The 26,422-nt window shown below is 43.0% G+C and overlaps 1 protein-coding gene across 11 annotated transcripts in view; it reads left to right on the forward strand.

The window, feature by feature from the left end:
* The first annotated feature begins 10,909 nt into the window (after positions 1-10,909).
* Positions 10,910-26,422, forward strand: part of TP63 (tumor protein p63) — an 84,581-nt gene continuing 69,068 nt past the window's right edge. For 10 of the 11 annotated variants that reach the window (XM_072142563.1, XM_072142564.1, XM_072142566.1 and 7 more), the window contains exons 1-3: positions 11,112-11,179; positions 21,223-21,348; positions 25,848-25,980. In XM_072142563.1, the coding sequence (XP_071998664.1) occupies positions 11,127-11,179; positions 21,223-21,348; positions 25,848-25,980 (312 nt within the window). In that variant the 5' untranslated portion in view covers positions 11,112-11,126. Of the gene's footprint in view, positions 11,051-11,111; positions 11,180-21,222; positions 21,349-25,847; positions 25,981-26,422 lie in introns of those variants that run through there. The other variant, XM_072142562.1, reaches the window with a different exon arrangement.

The following is a 26,422-nucleotide window of genomic DNA, read 5'->3' on the forward strand; positions in this document are numbered from 1 at the left end:
GATCCACCGAAGCTCCGCTGCTACACTCCGGCTGGCGGTGACAGCTCATTGAGCACTGGCGGCTCACAGAATATGACGTCAGCCGTGTGCCGACGTCATTTTCTCTGCGACGCCGGCACCCACGTAGCTGTCACCAGCGGCCGGAGCGTAGCAGCGGAGCTTTGGTGGATCGCGGAAAAGGTGAGAAGAAACATTACCGGCGTATAAGACGACCCCAGATTTTTCTGTCTTCAAAAGTCGTCTTATACGCCGGTATATACGGTAGTTGTTAATTGTTTTGGTTATATGACTAACTTTCCAAAAAGTAGAAAACTTTGAATTTACAAAACATTATTTTTTCATAAATAAATACCAAACATATTGCCTAATTTTCTCAGCTAACATGAAGTACAATGAAGTCATGAAAAAAAAATATGGAAATCAAGTGGACATGTTAAAGCGCTCCAAAGTTATTACCACATAAAGCAAGGTCTCAAACTCAATTTACCTGGGGGCCGCTGGAGGTAGAGTCTGGGTGAAGCTGTGCAGCAAAAAATTGACACTTCATTGCTCCAAATGACACTTTCTCTTTATTCTTTGGGACGGTACAATCACAGGGATACCTAGTTTATAAAGGTTTTATTAGGTTTTAATAGATTTTAAAACAATTGAAATCTTTGTACATACCCGTATATACCCGAGTATAAGCCAAGGCCCCTAATTTTACAACAAAATACTGGGAAAACCTATTGACTCGAGTATAAGCCGAGGGTGGGAAATGCATTGGTCACAGCCGCCCCAGTGTATATAGCCACCCAGCCCCTGCCCCAGTGTATATAGCCTGCCAGACCCTGCCCCAGTGTATATAGCCTTCCAGACCCTGCCCCAGTGTATATAGCCTGCCACCACTGCTGGACAGATCGCACAGAAGATATACAGGGGTCGCCGGAAAGGTGAGTTTAGATATATTTATTTTTTTGACTCGAGTATAAGCCGAGTTTTGGGTTTTTCAGCACATTTTTTGTGCTGAAAAACTTGGCTTATACTCGAGTATATAAGGTAATAACAAATATTTTCCATTTTGCCAAATTCTGAGGCCAATAACCTTTTAACACTTTGGTGTACGGACCTGTGTAAGGTGTCATTTTTTCGGTAGGTGCTGGCGTTTTCAGTTATGTCAATTTGGGACCTTGAGACTGTTGGATAATTTTTTATTCAAATATTCATGGATGGAAAAATGGAGAAAAAGTGGTGATTTGGACATTTGGGTGCTATTTTTGTTCCGATGTTCATGGCCAGGAATAATCTTTCTTATATTTTGATAGATCGGGCATTTTGGGATGCAGCGATACCTATCATGCTTATGATTTTTACTGTTTATTTATTTTTTACATGTGATCTAGGGAAAGGGGGGATCATTTCAACTTTTTTAATATTTTTTTTTTAGTTTTTTATTTTACCATTATTTCAGACCCTCCAGGGTACTTTAAAGGTAACCTACCACCATAAATCTACCTCTAAAGTTAGAACAGGTGGTAGGTGCATGTATTGGACGTGAGGATAGCCCTTTTTAGAGCTAATTCTCATATCCCGCTATCTTTTTTTAAAATCCTTATTGCCCTAATATGTACGTTTTCTAAAGAGGCTACTGGGGCGTGGAGTAGCCGGAGCTGAGGCTAGACGCCGCGGCTACTCCACACCCCTGTAGCCTCTTTGTTCCTCCTACCTTGACATCTTCGGCACGAAGCTCCTCATAGCTGCGCGCCCTTGTTCAAGAGGCCGGCATTCATGCGCAGAACGCAGGCTCGTGGCTGCGCGGCCACTGCTCCGAAGCCAGAGCTACTGCGCATGCGCAGAACTCCGGCTTTTCGGACGAGATGTCAGGGTAGGAGGAACAAAGAGGCTACTGGGGAGTGAAGTAGCCGCGATGTGTAGCCTCATGCCCGGCTACTCCACGCCCCAGTAGCCTCTTTAGAAATCTTACATATTAGGGCAATAAAGATTTTAAAAGATAGCAGGGAAGTGAGAATTAGCTCTAAAAAGGCCCATACAGCCACCTACCACCCTTTCTACCTTTATAGGTAGATATGTGGTGGTAGGTTCCCTTTAACCCTGCAGGGTCTGATTACTAATAGTATATACTGCAATACTACTGTATTGCAGTATATAGCAATTTTACTGCTGATCTCTAATAGCCTACCATCTGCTGACTATTAGAGACTGTAGGCTGCCATGGCAACCGATCTCTGCCCTTGGATGATGTCATGGGGGGGGGGTGATCGGCCATCCAAGATGGTGGCGCCCATGAAATAGTAAATAAGGGGCCGACAACTGCACTTAACTGGTTGACTGCCGCGATTGGTGCACCGACCATGACAGCAACAGGTGGGTGTCAGCTGTATCATATAGCTGACACCCGCTGTGTATGGAGAGAGCTTAGCCCATGAGCTTTCTCCATATCACCCACACCAGCACGTTACAATACCATTGACCCCCTTTTTAGGTTTGCTTTACTCATGTCTGTCCAATTCTTGCTGCTTGTATACTGAATGTAATGCATTTTCAGACAGCAGGCATGTAATGAAGCCTAATTGTTCATCATTGTAAAGAAAATAAAAGAATGGAAATGTTCTTTTCCTTGTGAGTTGCAAGGATATAGATCCCATTTTAGAACGGGGAATTCCACAATAAACCCACTGCCAAGCTAAAGTCTGCATTTGGCAGCGAGCGCCTCCCCCTGCTCCTTGCACAGCTGTGCCCTGCTGAGTAAGGATGGCTACCGCGCTTCGCTGTGTTATAATACCGAGCATGGGGAATTCCAGAACACAATACTTTGCCAAATGTCTGCAGTTTAAGAAGCATATTCACAAATGCCTTGTTTTTTTGTAATATTATCTTTAAATGTGCTTTGTTTGGTTATTCCGCTTTGTAAAATAAGAAGGATTTGCTTTTTCTTCCTGCCCTTATGTGGCTTGACATTATTAAATGATTACCGTACTTCCAGTTAAAATATACCGTATATATACTCGTGTATAAGCCGAGTTTTTCAGCACAAAAAAAGTGCTGCGAAACCTCACCTCGGCTTATACACGAGTCAATTTAAAAAATAAACTTATATACTCACCCTCTGGCGGCCCCAATGCTCAGCGCGGCTACCCAATGTCGACGCAGCTCCTCTTCTGTCTTCCCGCGGCTTCTCTTCTTTTTTGGGTCTTCTGTAACAGCCGGCACAGACGCGGCCATGTTATCTGCCAGCAGGCGCATACTATGACGCGGCCACGTCATAGTATGCGTCTGCCGGCAGATAACATGGTTTACTTTAGGGAACTGGCTGGCTGTATACTATAGGGAACTGGCTGGCTGTATACTACAGGGGGCAGGCTGGCTGTATAATACAGGGGGCAGACTGGCTGTATACTACATGGGGGCTGTCAGTCTGTATACTACTGGAGGCTGGCTGGCTGTATACTACATGGGGGCAGGTTGTCTGTACACTACATGGGTGCAGGTTGGCTGTATACTACTGGGAGCTGTGACCAATGCATTCCCCACCATTGGCTTATACTCGAGTCAATAGGTTTCCCTGGGGGGGGGCTGTGACCAATGCATTTGCCACCCTCGACCTATACTCGAGTCAATAGGTTTTCCCAGTTTTTGGTAGTAAAATTAGGGGCCTTGGCTTATACTCTGGTCGGCTTATACTCAAATATAAACAGTAGTTTGGGATATACTTGCTGTATTTGACTACCCCTCTTCCAATGCACATAGGGAAAAATAAAGAAATATATCAGATTTGATTTCAATATGGTAGTTTGGAACTGTGTCATTTTTGATGAGATAACGTTTTCATTGTTACCATTTGGAGGACTGTACAGCCTTGTTATCACTTTTTATAAAAATTTTTATATGTTACAAAAAGTGGCGTTTTGGACATGTTCCATTACGGGGTTAAACGCTAGGAATAATTTATTATATTTTATAGTGCAGACATTTTGGGAAGCGGCGATACCTAACATGTTTATGATTTTTACAGTTTATTTTTATGTCAGTTCTGGGGAAAGGAAGGTGATTTTAATTTTTAGGTTTTTTACATTTTTTTTTATTTTAATTTTCTTTCTATTTTTCAGAGCCCTTATTGTACTTTAACCCTAGGTTGTCTGACTGATCCTAACATACTACATTGTGGCAGTATATGGGGAATTTACTGATCATTTATTGCAATGTGCCACTGGCACATTGTAACAAATAAGCAGAGAGCATACAGTCTCAGGTGTTACAAAGACTCAAGGCTGTCATAGCGACAAATTGTTGCTTCCTGATGACGTCACAATAAGCCAAAATTCTGGTGCCCACAATGAAAGGGCTAATACCCATGATCAGTGCAAGCACTGATCGCGGGTCTACGGGTGGGTGTTGGCTGCTCCCATGCCAATTGCAGGAACAAGAACGGGTCTCCAGCTGTCACACAAAGACGGAGACCCCTATGAGAGGGCAGAAACGGATTATTAACGCTATTACATTCACTTTTTTCACAATACACTCATTTTGGGTGGAAAATTAAACATTTACAATGGATTAAATGAAAAAAGGCTCCACAAAGTTTTATACTCAATTTCTCCCGAGTACACTGATACCGCATATGTGGTGGTAACCTGCTGTATGGGCGCACGGCCGGGCATAGGAGGGAAGGAGGCGCCATCCAGATCAGATTTGCTATGTCACATTGTACAGCCTATAATTTATTTATTTTTTTAATGTGGACCTATAGGAGCTTATTTCTTTTGCCACATGAGATGCACTTTTCTGGTACGTAATTTTGGGGAATCTATAGCTAATTGGTGAGATTTTATTAACTCTTTGTTGGTGGAGGAAATGAAAATCATCAATGTTAGGAAGATTTTTATGGTTTTTTTTTGGCCGTTTACCATACCATAAAATTAGTATATTATTTTTATTCTATTGGTCGCCACGATTACAAAAAGACCTCATTTATATAGATTTTTTTATTTTTTCCCATTTTTACTGAATAAAAAGTAATCTGGCAAAAATGTTGTTAATTTTAACTTTTTTATTTTTTGCCTCACAAATCTGTTTAAGGGCTTAATTTTTGCGAGAAGGATTGTTCTTTTTAGTGGTCTTATTTTAGAGTGCATAATATTTTTTAAATCACCTTTTAGACCATTTTTATAGGGTATTAATTGAAAATTATCTTTTTTTTGGAGCTTTTTTGGTTTTTTTTTACGGGGTTCACTTTGCGGATCTAATAACGATTCTGTTTTATTATGCAGATTGTTACGGACGCAGGGATACTAAATATGTGGGGGTTTTGTGTATTTTATTCAATTGTATTGAATAAAAACCAATTTGGAGAAAATCTTGTTCATTTTAGCATCACCATATTTTTATATGCATAACTTTTTTATTTTTCGGCTGACAAATCTAGTTAGGGGCTTATCTTTTGCGAGAAGAGTTGTTATTTTTAGTGGTCTTATTTTGGAGTGCATAACATTTTTTAAATCAATTTTTAGAGCATTTTTTAAAGGGGAATTAATTAAAAATGATCTTTTTTCGGAACGTTTTTGCGTTTTTTTTCTCCGGCGTTTACCGTGCAGGTCCAGTAACAATTCTGTTTTATTGTACAGATTGTTACGGACGCGGCAATACCAAATACGCAGGTTTTTTCTGTGTGTTTTATACTTTAAGTGTTTTTATAGGAAAGTGACATTTTAGGGGCTTATATTTTAATGTATTTATTTTTTATTTATTCTAATGTATTAACTTTAGTGTTTTTGACTTTTTTTTTACTTATACATACTTGAACTTGAACCAGCGATGCTCTGATCGCTGGTTCAAGTTCAATACACTGCTCTACAATACTATTTTATTGTAGAGCAGTATAAACTGTCTGAGCATGCAGTCAGACCCGGAAGGGGTCTGACTGCCAGGGAGATCGGGCAGCTCCGGGGCACATGCCTGTCCTCGGAGCTGCCCAGAAGAGGATCGGATCCCCCGGTAAGCAGCATGGGGGATCCGATCCACAGCGCAAACACCCTTACACGCCGCGGTCATGCTTGACCGCGGAGTGTAAGGGGTTAACACCCGCGATCGGAGCCAGCTGTGATAAACAGCTGACAGCCGCTGCTTCTGGTGCTGGCTCCGTTCGTGAGCCGGTGCCAGAAGCAGGACGTTATAGAACATCCCAGTGCGCTTAGCATGTAGCCCCGGGGACGTACTATAACGTCCTGGTGCGCCTAGGGGTTAAGTTGAATATGAATGTAAATAAACAGTAACACGAAGTAGTGAATACGACAGGGGCACTATCGTTACTCCTTATAGTCCAGCAGTGTGTGCGTGTCTTTAAAAAAGTGATCCTGAACGACCATGGGGGTGGTGCTCAGCGTATAATATACAGCTGTCATAAAACAATGAGAGAAGGATTAATCACCCGTTGGAAGTGTCTTTATTTCAGATTCAGATCAGTCCAACATAATTCAGCCAAAGTGGGGTAGAGGTAGGAGTAGGGGTTCAAGCAAGGCGACAGCTGCTTAGCGCCGTCCGGCGCCCTCCAGTAGTCACACTGCCCCCTCTCCCCCTCGTGGACACACTGCCCCCACATCCCCCTGTGTACACATTCCTTCCCCCTGTGGACACTCTGCCCCCCTCCTCCTATAAACACTCTGATGAGAGAGGGAAGGAATCTCCCGGGCAGTGGGGCGGATGACACTCTGCTCCGCCTCCCCCTGTATACACACTGCCCCCCCCACCCCTGTATACACACTGCCCCCCCCCCCACCCCTGTATACACACTGCCCCCTCCCCCCCTGTATACACACTGCCCCCCCTCCTCCTGTATACACACTGCCCCCTCCCCCCCTGTATACACACTGCCCCCTCCCCCCCTGTATACACACTGCCCCCCCTCCTGCTGTATACACACTGCCCCCCGCCCCCTGTATACACAATGCCCCCCAGTAATGTACTCACACAGCCCCCAGTAAGTAATGTGCCCACACAGCCCCCCAGTAAGTAATGTGCCCCCACACAGCCCCCAAATAAGTAATGTGCACCACACAGCCCCCCAGTAAGGACAGCCCCCCCAGCCCCCCGGAGGACACAGATCTTGATGAGAGAGGGAAGGAATCTCCCGGGCAGTGGGGCAGATGTGCTGCTGACCCGGGGAGATCTGGGGCAGGAGCCCCGGATCTTTTGACCTGGGGACACTGGTACAATTGATACGGGGGCCACTAAAATGAATTATTTGTAAAGTGCCTCTAATCTCACAGAAAATAAGCCCTTATAGCACCAAATTGTTGAAAAAAAAATTGCAGAGCCTTTAAAAATTTACAATGGTAATCTGCTCTGAATGGCGCAGCTTCCCTTCACCCGCCATGGCGTGTGCCCATACCTCAGGTTAGCACCACATATGGGATATTGGCATAATAGGGAGATATTGGGCAACAAACTTTGTGGACCACGTTGGTATTATATCCACTTTGAATGTGTACATTCTTTAAATGCAACAGGGTGTGTTCTGGAAAGAATAATGCAACTTATTTCACAATGCACATGCTTCAGTGGGTGATGCCACACATGGCGTTTTGAACCCGTTTTGGTCCGTTTTTAAGCAGTCTGTTAAAAACGCATGCGTTTTTTGAAAACGCATCTGTTTTTGACCGGTTTTACCAATTATCTTGATTTAAATGGGTCAAAAACGGATGCATTTTCAAAAAAAGCATGTGTTTTTCAAAAACGCACAAGTTTTTTAACGGACTGCTTAAAAACGGCACAAAAACGGGTTTAAAACGCCAGGTGTGCCTCAAGCCTTATATGGTTCCCTAGGACAGCATTTAATACTGTGAGTGGGCGGTATATACAAAGGAGGCAGCACACAGTGTGGCAGCCACTGGCATTATGTAGGGTGAGGGGCCATACAGAAAGAAATATACACTGTGCTGACCATACAGGAAGTATTATACAGTGTGGGGGCCACACAGCAGGTATTATAAAGTGTAGGGGCCATACAGAAGGTATTATAGAGTGTTGGGGCCACACAGCAGGTATTATAGAGTGTTGTGCCAACACAGAAGGTATTATACATTGTGAGGGCCACAAATGATTATAAAGTATTATAAAGTGTGGGAGCCACACAGCAGGTAATATACAATGTAGAAGGCACACAAGAGGTATTACACAGTGTGAGGGCCACACAGGAGGTATAATACAGTGTGGGGGCCACACAGGAGGTATTACAGAGTGTTGTGGTCACACGGCAGGTATTATACATTTGGAGGGCCACAAATGAGGTATTATAAAGTTTGGGGGCCACACAGCAGGTATTATACAGTGTGGGGGGCACACAAGAGGTATTACACAGTGTGAGGGCCACACAGGAGGTATAATACAGTGTGGGGGCCACACAGGAGGTATTACAGAGTGTTGTGGTCACACGGCAGGTATTATACATTTGGAGGGCCACAAATGAGGTATTATAAAGTTTGGGGGCCACACAGCAGGTATTATACAGTGTTGGGGCCACACAGCAGGTATGGGGGGCACACAGCAGGTATTATAGAGTGTTGGGGCCACACAGAAGGTATTATAGAGTGTTGGGGCCACACAGCAGGTATTATAGAGTGTAGAAGCCACACAAGAGGTATTATACAATGTGGGGGCCACACAGAAGGTATTATACAGCGTGGGGGCCACACAAGAGGTATTATACAGTGTAGAAGGCACACAAGAGGTATTATTCATTGTAAGGGCCACACAGGAGGTATTATACATTGTGAGTGCCACACAGGAGATATTATAAAGTGTGAGGGCCACACAGGAGGTATAATACAGTGTGGGGGCCACACAGGAGGTATTACAGAGTGTTGTGGTCACACGGCAGGTATTATAAATTTGGAGGGCCACAAATGAGGTATTATAAAGTTTGGGGGCCACACAGCAGGTATTATACAGTGTTGGGGCCACACAGCAGGTATGGGGGGCACACAGCAGGTATTATAGAGTGTTGGGGCCACACAGAAGGTATTATAGAGTGTTGGGGCCACACAGCAGGTATTATAGAGTGTTGTGCCAACACAGAAGGTATTATACATTGTGAGGGCCACAAATGATTATAAAGTATTATAAAGTGTGGGAGCCACACAGCAGGTAATATACAATGTAGAAGGCACACAAGAGGTATTACACAGTGTGAGGGCCACACAGGAGGTATAATACAGTGTGGGGGCCACACAGGAGGTATTACAGAGTGTTGTGGTCACACGGCAGGTATTATACATTTGGAGGGCCACAAATGAGGTATTATAAAGTTTGGGGGCCACACAGCAGGTATTATACAGTGTTGGGGCCACACAGCAGGTATGGGGGGCACACAGCAGGTATTATAGAGTGTTGGGGCCACACAGAAGGTATTATAGAGTGTTGGGGCCACACAGCAGGTATTATAGAGTGTAGAAGCCACAAAAGAGGTATTATACAATGTGGGGGCCACACAGAAGGTATTATACAGCGTGGGGGCCACACAAGAGGTATTATACAGTGTAGAAGGCACACAAGAGTTATAATACAGTGTGGGGGCCACACAGCAGGTATTATAGAGTGTTGGGGGCCACACAGCAGGTATTATAGAGTGTAGAAGCCACACAAGAGGTATTATTCATTGTAAGGGCCACACAGGAGGTATTATACATTGTGAGTGCCACACAGGAGATATTATAAAGTGTGAGGGCCACACAGGAGGTATAATACAGTGTGGGGGCCACACAGGAGGTATTACAGAGTGTTGTGGTCACACGGCAGGTATTATACATTTGGAGGGCCACAAATGAGGTATTATAAAGTTTGGGGGCCACACAGCAGGTATTATACAGTGTTGGGGCCACACAGCAGGTATGGGGGGCACACAGCAGGTATTATAGAGTGTTGGGGCCACACAGAAGGTATTATAGAGTGTTGGGGCCACACAGCAGGTATTATAGAGTGTTGGGGCCACACAGCAGGTATTATAGAGTGTTGGGGCCACACAGCAGGTATTATAGAGTGTAGAAGCCACACAAGAGGTATTATACAATGTGGGGGCCACACAGAAGGTATTATACAGCGTGGGGGCCACACAAGAGGTATTATACAGTGTAGAAGGCACACAAGAGTTATAATACAGTGTGGGGGCCACACAGCAGGTATTATAGAGTGTTGGGGGCCACACAGCAGGTATTATAGAGTGTTGGGGGCCACACAGCAGGTATTATAGAGTGTAGAAGCCACACAAGAGGTATTATTCATTGTGAGGGCCACACAGGAGGTATTATACAGCGTGGGGGCCACACAGGAGATATTATAAAGTGTGGGGGCCACACAGCAGGTATTATAGTGTTGGGGCCACACAGCAGGTATTATACAGTGTGGGGGGCACACAGGAGGTATTATAGAGTGTATAAGACACGCAAGAGGTATTATACAATGTGAGGGCCACACAGGAGGTATTATACATTGTGAGGGCCAAACAGGAGGTATTATACATTGTGAGGGCCACACAGGAGATATTATAAAGTGTGGGGGCCACACAGCAGGTATTATAGAGTGTTGGGGCCACACTGCAGGTATAATACATTGTGGGGTCACACAGCAGGTATTATAGAGTGCTGTTTGCCACACAGGAGGTATTATATAGTGAGGGGGCCACACAGGAGGTATTATACAGTGAAGGGGCCACACAGGAGGTATTATACAGTGTGGGAGGCACACAGGAGGTATTATAAAGTGTGTGGGGGGGCACACAGCACGTAATATATAGTGTTGGGGACACATAGGAGGTATTATACAGTGTGTCTGTGTGTACATGGAAGATACCACTTATCCTGGATGAATAGGTTCCCTGTACCCTCCTGTGGAAATAATGGAGCAGCCCTGGAGCGTGCAGATGGCAGTAGACAAGGCCTAGATGAGGGATGACACCGGGGGCGGTGCTTCCAAGCCTGATGGGCGGGGCTGCTGAGCTACGTGTTGAGGCAATGTCCTTGTACACAGTGCAGTGAGCGGCGGCCTGTGCGGATTACACTAGGTATGGGCAGAGACATGGCGGATGTAATGGCTGCGGGCTGAGCTGTAGTACAGGGCACCAGCAGCTCTAGCGAGAAATGGCTGTGTTTCTCCCCCGCGCTAGAAGGAAAACTCCTACAAAACTCCCAAGGTCTATGGAGCTTTCAGCCTTGGGCTTCTCCCCGGTATAGGAATGGTTATTCAGGATTGTATATTGGGCACCTACCTTCCCAAACCTCTACACTGTAGGGGGCGCCCTCACTTGGCTGCTGTGCTACACCCCAAACTGCAATCCAACCCTGAGCCTGATGGCCGGATGTTGTGTGCACACTCTCAGCTGTCTTGTAAATGGTTATTAATATCAAACTCTAGTTCAGGTCAAGTGCGTGTTCACATGGCGCGTTTAAAATGCATTTTGAACGTATTTCAGAGCGCAGTCACACGCATACATTTAAGAGATTTGCCTAATTAAACAGCAGCACTGGTGGTTACAAAACGCAAATGTTTACATGTGTGTTGACATTTCGTTAATGGTTGCGTTTTGTAAATACACATGTTAACGGCTGTTTTTTTTTTTAGGCAAATCTCGCTCCAACTGGTGGAAGGCTTTTTGAAACGCATATGTAAGACGCGACGTATGACTGCACCATTAAGCACAATGGGGAGGCATGTGTGATTTAGAGTGATGACACAAGTAGCGTTTTGGGGCCGTTTTTGAGCAGTCCGTCAAAAACTGTTGTTCCCCTTCCCGGGCGCATGCATTTGTGTGTAGATATGCGTTTTACACCGCAGAATGGCTGTATACTTTACCTCGGCCTGAGGCTGTGTTCACACAGCGTTTTGTTTGTGTTAGGAGCCTAATTGCATTGCTGATAACATTGTGTTACAAAACACGTCAACATTGTATTAACGTACGCATGTGTTTAACGCAATGTAACATCACACCAACGCTTGCATTTTGTAAACGCAAAGTTGACAACGATGTAATTGGACAAATCTCCTCTTCCCAGCTGTTCTGATGCATTTGAAATCCCATGCGTTAACTCAAAGAAAATGCAGCGTGTGAACGCAGCCTGAGTGCATCCCATGTGTACATGCAGTATGGCGGCACAGTCCCAGAGGAAATATAATACAAGGCCGGCAGAAGGAACATCCTTGCATTACATTTCTATATAATATATGGACTCTTGTCTTCTGCTCTGTGTGCTCCCCTGGGATGGTGCGGCCATACTGGCTTCACACATTTATGTGTAACAGGCCTAAAGTGCGGCTCAACCTTTACATTGCTCACATCGATCTGCAGGAACAAGTGACATCAATTATTTGCTGTGGATGAAAAATCGGCAGAGGAATTTCCATTGGTGTGTATGGGACTGCCTTCAATCCCATACACTACAATGCTCACCTATTAAATCCAGTAATAACACTTTATTTATCCCCAGTTACATACAGCTGTAACCACTTTTCTAGTAGTTCATGGACTGAATGATCCAGATTAGTCTCAATATGATTCTTCTCACCTCATTGTCACATGAGATGAGTCAAGTTTAATGGTAGCAGTGGTAGTGTCACTTCAGGAGTCCTTAGTAAGTAGAAACAATATTTATGTGTCCTATTTAAGAACCACATCTTCCAGATCATATCAGCCTTATGGTTCTGTGAGCTACAGAACTGGAAATACTGACGGTTGTGAAATAGGCGGGAACTGGATCTGTATCTGCAGGATGATCTTTTTATCTTTAAAGACCTGTCATCACAATTTTACCACCCTGACTAACAATGCCTTCTGGTAAAGAGTTATATTCCCATATCACCTAAAATTAGCTGCCAGTGAGGCACTGCACCTTAAATGCAGCTGTTTTTCTGATATGCAAATTAGCTTCTTTGACTCATGTCTCCTGGCTTTGATTATTCTCCACTCCCAGGCTGCCAATGAACCAAAACACCCCCCCCCCCTTTATTATTTTGACTGACAGCTCAGTGTCTTTTCAAATTACTGTTCTGCCTTTTTTGTACTTGGGGACTGTTTGCTGATATTCAACTACAGACACATAAAGCTCCAGTTACATCTCGGAAATATTGTCAATTTTATTACACTGTACCTTGTTACATTCATGTCATGTGACCAGAGGGACATCGTATCAGGTCCTTAGGCCTATTAACATTTGCAAACTGGACCCCATATATGCATTCGATGACATGAGATCACAGCATCCTCCATGAAGGATGTGGAGGAGTAGAAATCCATAGAGACCGTTCGGACTTCATGTGATCAGATACAAACCTGGGTTACGTTTTGCAAATTTAAAGGTATAGGACCTTCAATGCCATCACCCTGGTTAAATGGCATGAACAGCTGAATAGTAAGGAGGCATAGGGCATGAGGGGGAGTAAATGGGTGGTGCCGGCCGAGCAAGACTTACCCCCTCTGATGGGGGTATCCTTGTTAGTCATACCTTAGTTGCACCAGTATGAATCTGCCAGGTGTAATCTCACTTCACTACACCTTCACAATTTAAAGGGGTTGTACCATCAATCTAAATGTTGAGGAGTCTGACTGCTGGGACGGTGACGGAGGTTCTCGGAGGTATCCCAGTGATGTGATCTGCAATTTCTGACACTAACATGCAACTGAACGGATTGCTTGATGCCTGCTCAACTTGCTGCTCCATCCATTACTTGTGAGCGTTGGGGGTAACAGTACAACCTCCTTTACTTTCTACTGTGGTATTGAGTAGGTAACCCCCTTAGACACGTGATGCCAACTACAAACTAATTATTATTTACTCCTAATTGGTCAGCACCCTGCTAGATGCTACCAGAGATACTACTTTTTTCAGAAGTAAAAAGAGTAAAAAATACTCTTAACACTTTTGAGTAGTATTTTTCATTTATGAGGCGTATGAAAATTTTAGTAATACAAATAAGCAATCGGAAGGCAAAATAAACTTTAGTTTCTACCTGATCCGGTCGCAGAATGGAATCAGCTATAACATTGATAGTTCGATACTGGTGATCGCTTTGTGCACACCTTAAGAGACTGCAGCGTGCGGCCCTACCTGGAGGAGAGAAGCTATGTCAAACGCAGACATATCCATATGGGCCTTTTTTAATATTGCCTGTACAAGCATCTATGACGCCTGTACACGTGTTGAAGGGGTTGATCATTTTTAACTCATGTTATTTGTAATGTGTAATGGTCAGGAATGTCTGGTTGATGAGGTAAAAGACAAAAGGGTTCATCTTGCGTATCAATAAAGTGGTGCTGAACTGTTAATAGATGTATATAGGTAAAGTACCTAATATCCTGCCCCCCACAATTACACACACGCATTTAAAAAAAAAAAAAACATGAGGCAGAGGGGCCAACCCCTTTAATGCAACCTCTGACGGCTACATTTCTATGGCCTTAATGCAAGCCTTGTTAAAGGGCACATGTCGTCACATTTTTTCACAAATACAGCTTGTGACATAGAGCCCTATTAACTAAATGCCACCCTTCATTTACCTAAAAATAGTTTCCCTCACATTCCCATTAAATCAACTTTGTTCTCTTACCTGGCATACTGCATTTTCCATGCTTCTTCTTACCATTCAGCACTTCATGTCATGTGGCAGGGTGATGTTATTTAAGGTCTTTTACCCCCTGTATGTATCTGATCACATAAAATCTCAGAATTCCTCCATGGACTTCAAGTTCTCCATATGCCTCCGTAGAGAGAGATTTTTGTGATTTCATGTGAAAAGGATCTCAGGTGACATCACCCTGGTCACATGACATGGAGTGCTGAATGATGTAGCAGAACTCTCTCTCATTGTTCATGCATGACAATGCGTAAAACATTTTACACACACACACACACACACATTTACTAAGGGTTTTTTCTGCACTTTGCACGTTCTTTTGGTGGAAATTGGCTTTCAGAAGTATTTAAGAAGTGTCTGTTCCGCTTTTGTGTCGCACGCAATCCATTTGTGGCGCAGCTGCTCTAGCCTCCATGCGACACAAATTAGGGGGTGTGCCGTCAGTCGGATGACTGATTCGGACCGAGCACCGTATTTAACTTTCAAATTGTGTTGCACACCCTGTGCTAAAGGTACACCACAAAAAAATGGTGACCTCTGTCGGGCCAGTGTGGGGATTCGTCAGATTCATGATTTCTGACGCACAATCTTCGTGAATAGCCGCACCCAGCACTTTTTAGTGCATTTTCCGACTTCCTAAGTAAATGTGTCCCAGTATTTCCTACAAAGCTGTATATCTCTGTAGTTGAATATTGGCATATGGTTCCAAAGTACTGGTACCGGCCGAAGAGCTAGGAAAGGGCACACTCCCTGCTCTCTGTCACTGGCCAGCTCCTAGCATCTCCCCCTGGGGCAGGAGGTACAATTACAGCCGGGGGTAGAATAAATAGATTGCCTAGTTATAGATGCCTCAGTTACGGGGAAAACTTGTAAGATAAAAAAAAAACCCTGAGAATGTCCCCAGGGGAATTTTGACCTCATGGGGGACATATAAAGTAAAAACACACAAAAAAAATTATAAATTTTCATCAAAACAATGACATTTCCCCATGTAATAAAAAAAATCCCCCCGGTACATTACAAAAAGCATCGGCATAGTCTCCCGTTTGCCCGAGAATTTACATATTGTATATCAAAATGACCCAAACAAAATACGGAATTCATTAATAATGTTAATTTTCAGTTACCGGTAATTTGAATTTTTTTTTTTTTAAAAGTACTATAAATTACAAAAAAAGCCTTTTTAACCCGAAATAAAAATGAAAAAATTGTTCAAACTTTTATTACCTTTTTAACTAGCTCTATGTGTCCCGAAACACCCGCCAGGTGTCACACAGGTGCATGGCTTGTTATGTCATAGAGAGTAATCAGAGCTGTGCGTTATAACGAGCCGCGCACCTTTGTAACAAACATCACATGACCAGGGACAGATCTCTATCCACAATGATGCTTTCTATAGAAGTACAGCAAGCAGAGATCTAGAAAACCATGAGGAATTGATACAGAAAGTAGATTGTAAAATTTATATAACTTTTAATTGCTCGATGTTAATTATTTGCTGGAAGTGGACAACGCCTTTAAACATATCTTTGCTTACAGCAGCCAGAAGAATAGTATTAGTATATTATGCCATCGCATCCAGCTGTATGCAGATATTTACCTGGAAGGCCAAAAGAATAGTATAGGTCTATGGACATGTTTAGCATGTATGTAGGGGGCTTTCCTGGTGTACACATGGGATTAGTCTAAGGCTGCATTCATACACTTCTATGGGCTCACGGCATGGTACGGAAGCGGCACCGTACCGGTCTGTAGCCCGGGAAAAGATAGGACATGTCCTATCTTTTACCGTATAACGGTACCGTGGCCCATATGTTCCTATGGAGAGGGGCGGGGGTGAGCGGCGCTCACCTCCTCCTCCTCTCCCCGCACTGCCGTGTGCCCGCTGTGCTACGGTGCGGCGGGCACACGGCAGTGTGCATGTACCCTAATGGAAAGCATTTTGCAGCATTGTTAGTGACCATACCCTAGATAATAATAGTAAGAGTCACCAGTGTCTCCTATGTACGGTAATTGTCATCTAGGCTGTTTATGTAACAACAGCCTCCAGCTCTCTTCCACTATGGTTGCTTCCCAATCCTCTTAATAACTTGTAAGATTTTTGTGGATGGTACTTTTCTCCTAGGATGCATGGATGTGCTTTATTTTATTGATTTGTAGTAATGGGTTGGTTGTGTCTGCTGGAATTTTGAGTGATGAAAGATTGTAATGGGGGTTTGTATTGTTGTAAAGCCTCTGGCTCTTGGCCTCCTGTGATTAGAGTTCTTGCAGTAGGTCAGAGTGCCAACTTGATAGCCACAGGCTTTCTCAGGCCAAAGTGAAGGGTCATGTAACAAAAGCTTTCTAACCCTGCAAGGATTTACACTGCCCCAAGAAAATCTCGGATAAAGTGTTTAAGTGGGGGTTTACAGGGCCTAGAATTATAGGTGTGGATGTTCAGGGATTTCTCAAACATAACTTTTATGTTGGCAAGGGAAAAATGTCTCGATTAGTTAAAGAAAATCTACCATCAAAATAAAGCATGATAAACCAGTGTCATTTACTCAAAAATCCAGGCACTGTGACTGTAATGATCTGTTTATGTGTTATCCATGGCCTCCTACTAAAATCAACTATTAAAATGTTGCCAATGATGTTCTTCCAGAGCCCCTCAGTACTGTAGCTGCACAAGCTGTTACAATGATCAGGACAGCTCCCCCTGCCCTTCCAGCTGCTGCTAGATTATGCAGACAGAGGGAGAGAGCATTGTACCATGCTGTGCACCTGCAGCATGTAGGGGCTTTGGTAATGCCCCCAGAGCCATTGGGCTATTTAGCATAATTTCAATAAAGTTGATCTTAGGAGGGGGCCATGAATAACATATAATGGCCTCCTCCTTACAGTAAAAATGCCTGGAACTATGAGTAAGTATCCATGGTGTATCATACTTGATGTTGATGGCAGATTTTCTTTAACCCTTTAAGGACGCAGCCATTTTGTAGCTCAAGGCTCAGCCCCACTACTTGTTTTCTAACTTGCATCGCCTTATATGGTTATAACTTTGGAACGCTGTTACTTATCAAAGCGATTCTAAGATTGTTTTTTCCCCCACATGTTGTGCTTCATTTTAGTGGTAAATGTTGGCTGATAAATTTTGCGATTATTTACAAAATAAAGAAAAAATGCTGAATTTTCTTTAAAAAAATTTCCCATTTTCGGAATTCGAAGTCATCGCGTTTTCAGGCAGATAGATTTACCACCCAAATAAGTTGCTGAATAACATTTCCCATATGTCTACTTTACATTTTTAAATGTCTGGATAATTTATTTTGATGTCACGCTGCTTACAAATTAAACATCGCTTTTCCGTATTTTCAGAATTTTGGGGATAAATACTATTTTGAATTAAATTTTACATATAATTAGCATTAAAAAACCTATATAATCAACCCATTTTCAAATCTACACACCTCAAACTTTCAAACAGTTTTTAGGAAGATTGTTAACCCCTTGAGATCTTCATAGTAATCAAATCAAAATGGAGGTGAAATTTAGAATGGTCAAATTTTGTCTCCCGAGTACAGAGACCCCCCACATGTGGCCATTACTTGATTTATGGGCACACATGGGGGAATGAGCGCCCTGCAGCTGCCAGGATTTTAGTTTTCTCAATGGCCCCTTTTGTAGATGATAAAATTGTAGCTTTTTCGTTATTGGGGCCATGTGGCGGCTTTTTGTTTTTTTTTTCTGAATGAAATGCTATTTCCAGTTTTATAATTTTGGCGCCTTGAGAAAGCGCCACTGAGCGCGGAACGGCCCCGTTGCCAAGGCTTGCTTCTCCCTGCATGTGATTTTATGCTTCTTCACTGGAATAAAGGACATTACACTTTTCTAACAAGTGGGTGAGTGCTGTTACTCTTTTCTACGTGTTGCTGATGGTACATGTCCTTTAAAGAGAACCTATAATGCAAATCAACCCACCCAAAATCAAGACTTCATTAAAAACAATGATTATAAAGCATTGCCCTCATCCCTAAATGGTTCCTTTCCAATGTTAAAAAAATCATTTTGTAAACTTATATGCCACTCACCAGTCCATAGTCCAAGAGTCCAAAGTCACTACTTGAGTCCAATACAGTCTTTCAAACTCATGAGTTACTTGCATTGCCCTGCCTCCTAGTTCCTGATTGGCAAGTCTGTGATTCAGAACTGCTGCTGTGTGGAACATTTAGAGAGGACCCTGTTACGTCATTGGTCACTTCATGCAGTCCACCCTATGTATGTATCTGATCACATGAAATTACAGCAGCCTCCTCGGAGGATGAAGAGGAGTAGAAGTCCACAGAGGTATGCTGTAATTATTCCTTGATACTGCTATATGAGCTGGTGATGTAATTCGCGAAGGTGCCGGCTTTGAAAGCCAGCTCTTGTTCATGAACAATGGGAGCCGGCTCCTGTCAGTGAGCTGATGGCTCACTTAACGCTGCTCCTAACCGGCTCACCACGCCGCCTTTAAGCCGGTACAATCTAGTTAAAAGTGGAGTAGTGTGGGGGTGATTGACTGGCCTGCGGCTCCCTATTATATATTGAATAGGGAGCTGTTCAGGAGCCAGAAGAGCCAGCTCGCTAAGAAGAGCCGTAATACCCATCACTAACCTGATATATGCATGGTTTATAGTTTGCTACTGTTAGGAGGCTAAAGGACCTGTGATGATGTCGCACTGGTTGCATGACATGCTGAGAAGAAGCATGGGGCATGGGGAGGTGTAGATGGGAGGGGCCGACCAAACGGGTTGCACCCCCTCTGATGCCAGGTAATATAAAATAAAGTTGCCTTATGGGGATGTAAGGGAAACAAATTTTTGCTTAAAAGGAGGTTGTCAGTTAATAGGGCTCTTTGGGAACCTGTCACTAGCTGTATTTGTGAAACGTGGTGACAGGTTCCCAATAATGTATCATTTTATCTCATATTGTAACGTTGTGGGTCTTTTCCCCCTGTAAAGTATTATCACAGTGTTGTGTGTTTTTCACATTTAATTTAATCCTTCCATCATACACATTTCTTCAGCTGGATATTATTTTAAAAAATGTTACCTTGTGAAGATAATTTCCCATAAATGTAGCCATGTTGTCTTTTAGAAGCAAGATTGTTGTACTTGGATATGACCACTGCTGCTGGAGTGATTGCACAGAGATGCAAATAGTTTGCATATGAAATGGCTGGGAATTACTGCAAGTCCCACATCCATCCAGTGGTAATTAACACTGAATCCAGGTGGTCAGGCAGCACTCAATGGAGCATGTCTGACCACTGCTGCAGGGGTGGTCATACCCAAAGGCAGCTATGTTGTTTCTAAGAGACAACATGACCACATTTATGGAAAATTATCTTCACACAGGTACATTTTTTAAAAAAAATTATATACAATTGAAAAAATGTTTGCATATGGCTGCTGACTTCCATTGAATGTGAATGTTGAGATGGGAATACCCTTTTTGAAGGATTCTTGCACATGATTGCTGTTTTTGTCTGTGTGTCATTGATTAATTCAACAGATGGCACAGAGTAAAGTTAAAATGATTCACGCACCCGGCTATGGTTTCCACTGACCCATTTGTGAGCTGTCCTTCTGAAGTGACACTCCCCCCTGCCACAACTAACAGTGTGGACACAAGTTCAGTTTTTCAGATGAAGTCTTTTATGTCCAAACCAAGAGTGGCGTAAGAATAGTTGGAGTAGCACCTTTCAATTATCTGTTTTCACCCATTACCATCCACACCTACTTTTGGCTTCGAAAACTGCATCTGAAAAACTGAATGTGTGTCCGTACCCTAAACTTGACTCCTCTCATGTGCAAACGAGGTGAGACGAGTCATGTTTGGCTGTCTTTGGAGGAAATTTTTTTTCTATAGGTTAATGGGTGATATCCCCTACCTTTGGGGGCTGGTAGTTTAGTGAGGTAAAACCTGGTGACTGCTTCTCTAAAGGAATTTCATCCTCTGAATCATTTATGGAATATTAGTAGCATATCTTAAATACCTGATAGTGTTGTGTACTGAGATGTGCAGTAGATTTGTTTCCATTGATTAGATTTTCTATTTCTTTATCCAGACTTTTGGCTGTTTGTTGACTGTCAATAATATAAATGTTGGAGAGACAAGCATGTCCTCTGGAAGCACTGACAGTATTTCATCCTTCTTGTTTATTTTGTTTATACTTTGTAGTCGGTGATCTAGTCTAGTATCATATTGCTATAAGTAAACCACATCAGTCCGCTTCACCTCCCCCATTTCCTGGGTCACTGCTTCAACTTCACTCATCACTCTCACATGAGCGCTGCTCTTTATCCATCACTCACTGCTGCCAAAAATCCTTGTGTCCTCTAACAATTTTACATTTACTTCTCCTTTTCCTTAACTTTATTTATTTACAGTTTCCTATCTATCCATTTATCTTTCCTCTTGTTGAAAATGTAACAGGCGTGTCATCCAAAAACACTTGTGTCAGTAGAGTTTGTTGTGACGGTGAAAATGAATAGATAAAGTTTTAGCTCCAATGCGTGAACCATTTTTTAGCACCAATAGTTTGACTTGTTAAAAATTGTTATTTTTAACAATTTATCTTTCCAGGTTCGTGGATACGTCAACTCATTTTTCCTGTAAGGAAAGGTATTACCGCACCGCCATGTCTCAGACTTCACAGGGTTCAGACAACAGAAGCCCTGGTGTATTTGATCGTCTCTGGGAGTTTCTTGGGTGAGTATTTTGGGACAGGCTTACTAAAAGTGTCCAAAACATAGACAGGTGAGGCTGCCTTCACAAGGTGTGCTTGAATTGTATTTAGAAACGCATTTACAGTACTATGCAGTATTATTAAAAAAAATAGAAGGGGCTTTGTACACTGTTACAAATTATTATGTACTGTAAATAATATTTTCTTATTTTCCAAAATTACCTATATGGATTGCAGTCATTGTAATTTTCCAGTCGTCATCAACTATTCGAGTATAATTGAAATGTTTTTGAACAAACTGCCTATGATAAGTCATGTTAATGACATGTTAATGCATGTTCTAAATAATTATGCACAGCAGAGTTTTCAACCTTTTCATTTTTATTAAGAACAAAAAAGGTCATTTGTGACATAAGAATCAGCAGGTTATTACAAACTGCAATCATTTTCAAGTCAAAATTGTATTCTAGGTGATGTTACATTTGCACATAGGACCCCTTGTACGAAAGGAGCTTCTGAAATCTCTCGTCCATTGCCAGTTTTTGGATGGTTTCTGCTTCAATTGTTTTGCATGAGGACAGAATACCCCCCCAGAGCTGTGAACTGCCTCCCGCCATCATAGACACTCCTTTTAATGATGCTCCAGAGGTTCTCAATGGGGTTGAGGTCAGGGAGCATGGGGGCCACACCATAAGTTTGTCCCCTTTTATGCCCATAGCAGCCAGAGATGCAGATGTGTTATTTGCAGCATGTGATGCGCATTATTAGGCATGAAAATGATATTTCTGTGGAATGTACGGTTCTTCTTCTTGATCCATGGCAGGAAGTGCTGTTTGAGGAACTACATATACATTATGGAGTTCATCTTTACTCCTTCAGGGATCCTAAAGGGGCCAACAATCTCACTCCCCGTGATTCCAGTAGAAAACGTTACTCCACCTCCTTGTTGGCGCCGTAGCTGTGTTTGCATGGGGTGTCCATCAACCAGTCATCCTCCACTCCACTCCATCCATCTGGACATCGAGCGTTGCACGGCCCAATGGAGCTGTTTCTGCTTGTGTGTAGTGGATCGAGGAGGTCAACAGGATGGCTTCCGCACATTTTCAAACCTCTAAAGGACGCTGCATCTTGTTGTTCGGGAGACGTTGGAGGCACCAGCAGCTTCAAAAAAGTGAATGCTGCTATGACGAGACATTTTTGCAGCTGCTCTTTTAACCCTTGCACGTCATGGGTTGGCTGCAGGTGCATGGAGTGGGCTCATGGGCTGAGCCCTCTCCATAGTCGGTAATTCTTTGCTGCACATCGCTGGCGGTTTCAGGGGAGTGGCGATCGGTTGCCATGACAGCCTCGGGTCTTCTGAAGACCCAAGGCTGCCTGGATTTAACCCATTAATTACTATTTGCTAATTGCACATTGTAATGAATGAGGAGGAAAATCCCTATATACTTCCATACTGTAGTATGGCAGTATATCATAGGAGCAATCGGACAACCTAGGGTTAAAGTACCCTAGGGAGTCTCAAAAATAGTAAAAATAAAAAAAAAAGTTAAAAAATAAAATTGTAATAAAAATTCAAGTCACCCCCTTTCCCTTGAACTGATATAAATAGTAAAAATCATAAACACATCAGGTATCTGCCGTTTTCAGGGTGTGACCTGTGAAAAGAGGGCATGGCCTCGCGCCAAAAAGGTCAGTGCACCAAAAATACTCCTGATCAGACAGAATTTTGTCCTAACGTTGTGGCACAAAGTAAGCTAAATAGTAGGAGGTGCAGAGTATGAAGTTCCCGGACGGGCATACGTTTGGTGCCTTGTAGAGGAGGAGTGGTGACCCCTCCCCTCTCCATAGCTATGCACAGCGCCGTAACAGTGTGCTCTGGTGCTGCATCACTATCGGTATGTGTTGCTCGCCTATGGGGGATGTATTGTCCTTGGGGATAGTTCAACAAATGTTAAAGGACTTATTTGTTAAACTATATTTTGTTTGTGTGTTTGTTTTTATTTTTTACTGTCTCCCTTGAGTCTAAAAAAGATCCTTAGTAGACATTTTCAAAGCACCATTTTTTTCCCCATTCTAACAAGTTTTCCACTGTAACTGGATCTATAAGAGCCCCATTTACAGGGCGATCGACCCCTTCGATCACGTAACCACTGGATCTATAGAGCCGGCGTCTGTTTTGGCTCCTCAATTCACTGCAGCTGCCTCAGTTCTAAGCAGTGAAGAAAGTAGAAGGCAGAAGTGGTGATAAACTGCTTCTACCTTTTCCCTAGGTCTTGCTCCTGCGATCAGGGTTGAAACAGAAGAAACTTCAGCAATGCCAAAAGAAGTTACTTAGAACTCAGCACCCAAACTGCCTGACATCAAAAGAGAGTGGGCAGTCAGGATTGAGTCAATGTAAACTTTTCCCTGATATTTTTCACATTATTATTATACTGATTGCACTCACATGGCACTGTGTTTCCTCCGTCTACTGCCTTTATTTATGTGTGGTTACCAAGAGACAATCACATAACCTCAGGCCTGGAATTTCCTGTTTAGAGTCCAAGCCTTCTTTATTTTATACGGATCCAAAAAAAAAAACGCAGTACACACAGGTGACACAGACATAAATTAGTTCATACAGATAAAAAACGTGCCAACAAATTGTAACATATACAGGCAGTCTAGGTTTCTATGCAAGTTGGATCTGCATATTTTATAATTGTAAGACAGATTTTTTTGGTCTCTGTGACAATTGGATTTTAAAAATGTTGGATTGTCATAAGAACCAGGATTAACAATAAAGCTTATTTTCAGACCCCTGTGATAACTGTTATAGCTGTTTATTGTAGCCTAGGACTAAAGTACTGTAAATTACCATCATCCAGAGGTCAGTTTGTGACTAGGGGTTGTCTGTAAGTCGGGTGTTCTTAAGTAGGGGGGACCGCCTGTAGTTTAAAAATACAGACAATGGATCAGTATTATATGTGCTGCAAAACAATACATGCAGTGAGCATGTAGCCTTTGGCATCATGCACACAAACCTATGTGTTTTTCTATTCTGTGTGTATATATATCTGTATTTTGGCCAAGTCTCCTTGGCTATCCACTGTACATCCAGGATGTATGTTGCACGGTTTTCTTTTGTATTCCCATAGTCTTCGATGGTGTGTACATAACGTAATTCAGGAGTAAATAGGACATGGGTCTTGCTCATGGTATGGTATGGTGGGCTATACCTCCATTCATATTGATGATCATGTGAAAACTACCGTATATTCCGGCGTATAAGACGACCTGGTGAATAAGACGACCCCCCTACTTTCCTATTTAAAATATAGAGTTTAAGATATATTCGCCGTATAAGACTACCCCTTTTCCAACGCATACAAAACACTGGTAAAAATTTAAAAAAAAACAGATTTGAATTTAACATGGTCCTTTTTTTAATTTAAATTCTTATGACATGCAGGTATATAGCAGGAAAACTGTCGCTCATAAACATAAGGCATACAACAACAACATTACCATTACAGCACAGCCCCCAGTAGTATGCAGCACTGCCCCCAGTAGTATGCAGCCCAGCCCAGCGGCTCATCTTCAGTGTTCCGCGCCGTCTTCTTTCTTCTGCTGGGCGCCGCCATTGATCTTCCCCGGCAGGCACCTAGTATGACGCGCCGCTGCTGGGAAAAACATGGTGGCGCCCAGCAGAAGAAAGAGGACGGCGCGGAAGACTGAAGACGAGCCGCGCAGACATCGGGGCCAACGGAGGGTGAGTATGCGTCCCGATGTCTTTTTGAGGCTGCTGGCAGCCATCGCTGTGAAAACACTGGTGTTACCGGTAAGCCTTTGCTGCAATGTGCAGCAAAGACTTACCGGCTATGGAGAGGGCTCAGCCCGTGAGCCCTCTCCATGCACCGGGACCCGACCGCCGCCGTGAACACACAGCGGGCGGGCGGTCGGGATTACCGGCGTATAAGACGACCCCAGAGAAGACAGAAGATTTTTCTGTCTTCAAAAGTCGTCTTATACGCCGGAATACACGGTATATGGTACAGCTAGCAGACGGCTGGAAATGTACATTAGTGTGCTGAGGCTTTGGACTGGAGTGAATTTGTGTGTTGATTTGTGACTTTTTGAAAGTCTCAAACATCTGATCATTACTAGATATAGGGGGCATTTTAGATTTAGGTGCAATGTCCCACATTCCAACAGTTGCATTATAATTTACCAGATTATTTCTCTAATCTATACTACCATGTTGTTGGAGTAGATCCCAGTTCCTGGAGGATGGAGGTCATGCACCTAATTCCTTTTATGCCTCTTTCTATATTAGGCAGACCTTCAATATGGCACAGGGGAGATAAAGACTTGCCTATATTGATAAATCTCCCCCATTGTTTGGCAGCCTTGCATGTAGCGTTAGTCTGGCATGGTTTGTTAAGAATCTGTTGTATCTCCTCCATTTGCACTGGTCTGCTGATAACTATGAGTTCAGTGTGTTTATGTGAGCATTTTGACAAATACATGTATTCTTTTGCAGACCAATGCATTCGGTACAGCCCATTGACTTGAATTTTTCCAGCGATCCCACAGAAAAAGGTCCTATGAATAAAATTGAAATTAGCATGGACTGCATCAGGATGCAAGATTACGACCTGCCTGACCCAATGTGGGTGAGTTTGTCTGTAAGAATCGTCAGATAATGTCCAATACAAAGTCTTGTACATAAACATTGTGTGTTTTCTGCTTCATTGAATACATCGTGACTGGAACTCATCCTCCTGGGGAAGCATTTTCTTTCATTCACATTCATAAAATATTAAGGCACACAAACACACCCAGGTTATTCACTTAGGTTAGTTCCTCCGCCGTGTAAACAACAAAAGCTTCAAATCCTTTCCCTTTTGACAAAGGAGCTGAGTTCATTTAACTTTCTCCAATAACACTTGTGTTTTCACAGTCTCTTGTGACAATGTACACTGTTGTCTAAGGAGCGCTGGTCACCAGTGCAGTCTGATTTCCATCAACCATAATAGAAAAGGGAAGAGCAGAATCTGACTTATCTTACATAAACAGTTTACTCGAGTATAAGCGGAGGCCCCTACTTTTGCCACA

Source organism: Engystomops pustulosus, chromosome 3, assembly GCF_040894005.1.
Source record: "Engystomops pustulosus chromosome 3, aEngPut4.maternal, whole genome shotgun sequence".
NCBI classification, from domain to species: Eukaryota; Metazoa; Chordata; class Amphibia; order Anura; family Leptodactylidae; genus Engystomops; species Engystomops pustulosus.